This window comes from Sander vitreus, chromosome 22 (assembly GCF_031162955.1).
Source record: "Sander vitreus isolate 19-12246 chromosome 22, sanVit1, whole genome shotgun sequence".
NCBI classification, from domain to species: Eukaryota; Metazoa; Chordata; class Actinopteri; order Perciformes; family Percidae; genus Sander; species Sander vitreus.
This window is the reverse complement of record NC_135876.1, coordinates 25,101,382-25,108,881: the sequence shown is the minus strand read 5'-3', so window position 1 is coordinate 25,108,881 and position 7,500 is coordinate 25,101,382. Positions and strand designations below refer to the sequence as shown.

At 44.9% G+C, this 7,500-nt stretch overlaps 1 protein-coding gene across 4 annotated transcripts in view; it reads left to right on the top strand.

Annotated features, from left to right (window-relative positions):
* The window catches only part of LOC144537221 (ras-responsive element-binding protein 1-like), an 81,388-nt gene that overhangs the window by 42,381 nt on the left and 31,507 nt on the right, over positions 1–7,500 (top strand). For all 4 annotated transcript variants that reach the window (XM_078280754.1, XM_078280751.1, XM_078280752.1 and 1 more), the window contains 5 exons: positions 639–737; positions 823–1,048; positions 1,817–1,886; positions 5,899–5,988; positions 6,493–6,656. In XM_078280754.1, coding sequence (XP_078136880.1) covers positions 639–737; positions 823–1,048; positions 1,817–1,886; positions 5,899–5,988; positions 6,493–6,656 — 649 coding nt within the window. The remainder of the gene's footprint in view (positions 1–638; positions 738–822; positions 1,049–1,816; positions 1,887–5,898; positions 5,989–6,492; positions 6,657–7,500) is intronic.

Below are 7,500 nucleotides of genomic sequence, written 5' to 3'. Positions count from 1 at the left end.
TGTGTGTGTGTGTGTGTGTCTCTGTGTGTGTGTGTGTGTGTGTCTCTGTGTGTGTGTGTGTGTGTGTGTGTCTGTGTGTGTGTGTGTGTGTGTCTCTGTGTGTGTGTGTGTCTCTGTGTGTGTGTGTGTGTGTGTTTCTCTGTGTCTTTCTCTGTCTTTCTCTGTGTGTGTGTGTGTGTTTCTGTGTGTGTGTGTCTCTGTGTGTGTGTGTGTGTGTGTGTGTCTCTCTCTGTGTGTGTGTCTCTCTCTCTCGCTCTGTGTGTGTGTGTCCTTTTTATAGTTGTATAACCTCTGCTCAGTCTTTATGAATAAAATGTAGATAATATATGAAGGTACTACACAACCAGTATGTATTTCTCAGTACTGCAACCTACGCAGGTACAAAAGCACTTAGTAGAAGATGAGTTAAGACCCTGGTGTCCCGGGGGTTGCACTGGCCAGTTTTGATTATTGTGGGGTTGTTAAAAAAAACAAAAAACAATGCCTATGATACGAATACACATAAATTGGCTATAAATTGAGATTTGATAAACTGAGTCTTGCCTGGTGAATCCCTTTGTAGGCCGAAAGTAAAGTAACTTAAACGTGTTTTCGGAAATCCAAATGAACGTTTGTGTTGTTGTGTTCGTATATTGCAGCAGTCATGGAAAACTGCACAGAGGAGCAGCGAGAAGACCTGAACGAGGAGTCGGAGCTAACGGCGCTGACGGAGGAGAAGACGCGCAATAAACTCAAAGGTACGTACGCAAAAAACCCTCTCCAGTCGAAATGTGACACATTTTAGCCCCAGAAAATGTGCTGTAACAAAATATCCCGACGTAGCGATCAACGGAGTGATGGAGGAGGCAGCGAGCGGAGGAGAGAAGCTACAGAACGGAGACCGAGGAGGAGGAGGAGGGATGGACGGAGGCGGAGACCTGTCCTCCATCAATGCCATGATGTCAGCGGTGATGTCAGCAGCAGGGACCATCAACGGCGATGGCGGAGGAGACGGCGAGGGAGAGAGCGGAGTCACGTCGGCCAACTCCTCCGCCGGGCCGTCGCCGAGGTGACCACAGACTATTTAAAGGAACACACACCGCTTTGGGCTTTTGTTAACGATGCACGGGCGAAGATTGGATTTCTATCGCGATGTTCAGTTATTGCGATGCCATATAGAGCTGGGCAATATATCGATATTATATCCATATCGTGATATGAGACTAGATATCGTGATATGAGACTAGGAGACTAGATAATGTGATATGAGACTAGGAGACTAGATATCGTGATATGAGACTAGGAGACTAGATTTGTGATATGAGACTAGATATTGTGATATGAGACTAGGAGACTAGATATTGTGATATGAGACTAGATATTGTGATATGAGACTAGATATCGTGATATGAGACTAGGAGACTAGATTTGTGATATGAGACTAGATATTGTGATATGAGACTAGGAGACTAGATATTGTGATATGAGACTAGGAGACTAGATATTGTGATATGAGACTAGATATTGTGATATGAGACTAGGAGACTAGATATCGTGATATGAGACTAGGAGACTAGATATTGTGATATGAGACTAGATATAGTGATATGAGACTAGGAGACTAGATATTGTGATATGAGACTAGATATCGTGATATGAGACTAGATATTGTCTTAGATTTTGGATATCATAATATCGTGATATGACTGTAATATATATATATATATATATATATATATATATATATATATATATATATAAATGAATGAATTGACAGAATGTGTAAACTGATGTTGCTACAACGATGCCTGACACTTTTCTTCCTCTCTGCTTGAAGCCCCTCCCCCAACAAGTCGCTCACGGGGGCCCTGAGAGCCCCGCCTACCCGCAATGCACGACGCACCCAGGTACACACACGCACACATACACACACACACACACACACACACGCACAGGCATGCATACACGCACGCACACACACGCAAGCATACACACACGCACGCATACACATATACACACACACACACACGCATGCATACTAGAGGGTGACACGGGAATCAATTGTCGCTCCCATCCCATCTCAAGCCCACGAAAAAAACTCGTCACATCCCGATCACGTGACTGCCCCCCCAAAAAAATTCCTGTACTGCAAAAAAATCCCGTGACAAATACTCCCAAATCCCATCCCGCTCCCGTTTCGTTCCCTATGTTGTCTAAAGTTATCAGACTCTGTGTGTGTGTGTGTGTGTGTGTGTGTGTGTGTGTGTGTTTGTGTGCGTGCGCGTGCGCCCACAGCTGCAGCGAGGGAGCGAGAGCAGCTGCTCTGCTATGCTGATGTTGTTGGTATGTGTGTGTGTGTGTGTGTGTGTGCGTGCGTGACTGCAGAGCAGTTTGTCTCTCACTGCTGGGTAGGGTTGGGTACCGAAACCCGGTTCCACTATGGATCCGGTTCCTACGCAAACGGTAGTATTCGGACCAGATTACGACGCAAATTTCGGTTCCTCATTTCAGTTCGGACTGAAATATCTTCCCTCTGTCACTCCGGACAGCGGCAGACTCTTTTTTTCTTTCTCCCTTTTCTGCCGAGTGGCTCACGTGCCCGCTCGCGGTGTGAAGCACGATTCCCCCGACATGCAATGACTGCTCATAGATGGCTTTTTGTACACGCTCTGAAACGAACGTAAAAATATCCCCCTTTCTCTGTCGTCTACCGTTAGCTAGCTACCGTAAACGTAGGCTACTTTTTAAATGCCGTATTTCCCCTCTGGGCTCACCAAAACGGACGTAAAAGCATATTAACCATTCACTGCACGTGATCGCTAGTAAACAGATTACACTTGCTCTGCTAGTCTATCGTTCAGGACAAGACCCTGTAGCCTGGTGGTGGGGGAGGCGGGACAGCCAAATTGTCTGCACTTTGAAACTCCTCCCTGTGTGTCCAGGCCTCTTGGACTCCATCTGAGAGGTTTCTCCTGTGCAGGACATCCCATAAGTCAGGAGAGGTGTAGTATCTCGCCAGAGAAGGCAAATATGGTCATTTTTCTGCAAAAGAACTGCTAAAGTTTGAAGCTGGTTAGCATACCAACTCAACATTCATTAAGTTGTTATTTGTTAATAGTGTAACTGTTATTTGTTAACTTATTGTAGGTATGTGTTAGGTGACTTAGGTTTACTTATTATATATTTAAGTACCGTATTTTCCGGACTATAAGTCGCATCAGTCAAAAAATGCGTCATGAAGAGGAAAAAAACATATAAGTCGTACTGGACTATAAGTCGCATTTATTTAGACATTTATTTCGCAAAATCCAAGACCAAGAACAGACATTTAATCTGGAAAGGCCAGTTATTAAACTCCCCAACAGCCCCCAGAACAAGGGGCTGAATACGGTAGGTGTCCTCTACGTTAACGTAACGTAACAGCTCTGTTGACGAGCCTCTCCCAGCAGCACGTTGTTCAAGCACCCATCTGTGGACTCCTTCCTCCAGCTCTGGCCATCTGGATTTCAGCGCGACTAGCTTTCTTTGTTTTCTTCATTGCAGTAAGACTAACCTTTTCTCCAGTCCCTCACAAGTTTCTCTCTCACTCCAAACTCTCCTTCTGCTGCTCGATGACCGTTTCCGGCTGCGTGTTTTACTACCTGCAGTCTCCTGCAGCTTCTTTTCTTTCTCAGTTGTCTTTAGGAGCAGCATATAGTCGTCACAAGCCTAGAGCGCCTCTCGCGGCTGTAGACGGTAATGTTTTCAGCATGAAATAACATTTAAAAACATTATATATATTTTTTGATATATAAGTCGCAGGACCAGCCAAAGTATGAAAAAAAGTGCGACTTATAGTCCAGAAAATACGGTACTTTAAAACGTTAATATATTGTTACATTTAAATAATTTTCAATGTATCTTTGATGTCATTTTTCAGTTTTTTCAAGAATCTGTTTAGGAATCACCCCTACTGCTGGGGGGGTTAGGGTTAGGTAGTGAATATTTTTCGTGTGGGTCACGGTATTCCCAATCAACAAACGTATTGGGAGTTGTAAGTGGTTCTCTTTTCTAAAACGAAATGCCTCGCGGTCTTTGGGCGCCCTCCCCGCATTGCAGCGTCATTTTTTAATTTAATCTCCAGCTCCGTCCCGCTCTGGAATTGACTCCTGAATCACGGGACCCGCGGGAGTCCCGCAAAATTGTCACCCTCTAATGCACACACACACACACACACACACACGCATACACACACACACACACACACACACACACACACGCACGCATACGCATGCATACACACGCATGCATACACACACACACACACACACACGCATGCATACACACACACACACATACGCATGCATACACACACACACATACACGCATGCATACACACACACACACACACACACGCATACACACAAGCACGCACACACACACACACACACACACACACACACAATCCTCATCTTTTCTCCTTGTTTCTTTGTTTCCTCTCCTGCTCTCCACTCTTTGTCTCCTCTCTTTCCATGTTTCTTCTTGTTTCCTCTCTTTGCCTCCTCTCTCCTCTTTAGTTTCCTTTCTTGTTTTTTTTCTCCTCCTCTCTTTTCACTCCTCTCCTCTTTTAGTCTCCTCCTGTTGTCTTCGTTCCTTGTTTCCTCTTCTCTTTCCTCTCGGTGTCTCCTCTCCTCTCTATTGTTTCATTCTCCTCGTCTCCTCTCCTCGTTTCTTTCCTTGTTTTGATCTCCTCTCTTCATTGCATCTCCTCCCCTTGTCTCCTCTCCTCTCTTCATTGTTGTGGTACATTTCTCCTCCTCTCTCATCTCCCATCATGCACTGCGGCATTCCACGCCACGTCATCACTTCCTTTGTGGCTTAAACAGGAAAACGGAAGTGCTCTTTTCCTGTGTGTGTGCGTGTGTGTGTGTGTGTGTGTGTGTGTGTGTGTGTTTTCATTTGACCTGTCTGTATCTCTCCCTACCTACAGAGATAGACCTTTTAGTTAAAGAGTAAGATCCTTTTTATTTAACATGAAACAGCCCCGAAATCACCATCACCAAACTCCACCAGACTCCATGTAAATAATCAGGACTTTTATCATCGTAAAACACACTTCATTCAAAGTCGACAGAAGCAAAATAAAACTATCAAAAGCCGCCTTGGTTCATCTTTCCACTGTTCCAACAATCACCACTCTGGTTTGGTTGAAATAAACCCTTAATTCACCCATTTACATGTGGAGATATGCTGGCTCTATACACGCTAAAAGTCCTGATTATTTACATGGAGTCTGGTGGAAATATGCTGGCTCTATACACGCTAAAAGTCCTGATTATTTACATGGAGTCTGGTGGAGATATGCTGGCTCTATACACGCTAAAAGTCCTGATTATTTACATGGAGTCTGGTGGAAATATGCTGGCTCTATACACGCTAAAAGTCCTGATTATTTACATGGAGTCTGGTGGAAATATGCTGGCTCTATACACGCTAAAAGTCCTGATTATTTACATGGAGTCTGGTGGAGATATGCTGGCTCTATACACGCTAAAAGTCCTGATTATTTACATGGAGTCTGGTGGAGATATGCTGGCTCTATACACGCTAAAAGTCCTGATTATTTACATGGAGTCTGGTGGAGATATGCTGGCTCTATACACGCTAAAAGTCCTGATTATTTACATGGAGTCTGGTGTAGTTTGGTGATGGTGATTTTGGGGCTGTTTCATGTTAAACTAAAAGGATCTTCCTCTTTAACTAAAAGGTCTATCTCTGTTGGGATCCTTTCATAATGTTGTCAGACACTTAGAATAATAATTTGAGTCTGTCTGCGGCAAAAACTGAACATTTGTTGGTTACATTGCAGCTTGTTTGGCAGCTGCTGGTTACTTACGTTGTTTTTATGTTGACGTGTGTCCGTTTGTGTTTTTTCCCCAGGACACCAAAGACGACAGCTTAGCTTTTATCTGTCCGCTGTGTGACAAGAACTGTCTAACACAACACCAGCTCACCATGCACATCAGACAGGTAAACACCGATTGTACGACGACTAGGAAAGTCCATATAAAGACGTGCTTTGATGTACTTTAACCCGTGTGTTGTCTTCCCGTCGACCGTGCTACTTGAAGTCTTTCTGGGTCCAAATTTAAACTTTTTTCCCCAACGTTTTGGACGTCTTTTTCGACACTTTTGTTGCTTTTCCACCAACGTTTTTGTCACATTTTTCAACAGTTTTTCCTGCACCTGTTGACATTTTTCTGTTTTTCCCCCCACGTTTTTGAAGCTTTTATTTTTATTTTTTTTACTTTTGTCACTTTTTTCAATGTTCTTTTATAAAAAATAAAAAAATATATAGAAATGGAAACATTTTGAAAATGGGTCAAATGTGACCCAGAGGACAACAGGATTGGTTAAGGAGTCAAAAATAAGGACAGTATTACACTAAATTAAGTGTAAAGTTAAAGTAGTAGTTGTGCTCCGTGTGTGTAGTTTGTTGGTGTCAGTATTCATGTCGTCCGTTCCTCTCGGCAGCACAACGCCGACGCCGGGGCGACCGACCACTCCTGCAGCATCTGTGGGAAGTGTTTGAGCTCGGCCTCGTCGCTCGACCGACACATGCTGGTCCACAGCGGGGAGAGACCGTACAAGTGCAACATCTGTGGACAGACCTTCACCACCAACGGCAACATGCACAGGTACACACATGCACGCATACACACACACACGCGCACACACGCACACACGCACGCATGTACACACACTCTCACCCACATGCTCTCACACCCTCACACCCTCACACCCTCACACTCACACCCTCACGCACACAGACACTCACGCACACAGACACTCGCACATAGACACTCGCACATAGACACTCACATGCCGGAGCGTGAAAGTAGTTGCAAGTTTCAAGTCATCGTGAATCTTTGGTCTGAACTGGGCTTTAGTCTCCTCTCTCTCTTTCTTTCTCTCGCTCTCTTTCTTTCTGTCTCTCTCTCTCTCTCTGTCTCTCTCTCTCTCTCTGTCTCTCTCTCTCTCTCTGTCTCTCTCTCTCTCTCTGTCTCTTTCTCTCTCTCTCGGTCTCTCTCTCTCTCTCTCTCTGTCTCTCTCTCTCTCTGTGTCTCTTTCTCTCTCTCTCGGTCTCTCTCTCTCTCTCTCTCGGTCTCTCTCTGTGTCTCTCTCTCTCTCTCTCTCTCTCTCTCTCTCTCTGTCTCTCTCTCTTTCTCTCTCTCTCTGTCTCTCTGTGTCTCTCTCTCTCTCGCTCTCTCTCTCACCCTCTCTGTCTCTCTCTCTCTCTCTGTCTCTCTGTGTCTCTGTCTCTCTCTCTGTCTCTCTGTCTCTCTGTGTCTCTCTCTCTCTCTCACCCTCTCTGTCTCTCTGTGTCTCTCTCTGTCTCTCTGTCTCTCTCTCTCTCTCGGTCTCTCTCTCTCTCTCTCTCTCTCTCGGTCTCTCTCTCTCTCTCTCTCTCTCGGTCTCTCTCTCTCTGTCTCTCTCTCTCTCTCTCTGTCTCTCTCTCTCTCTCTGTCTCTCTGTGTCTCT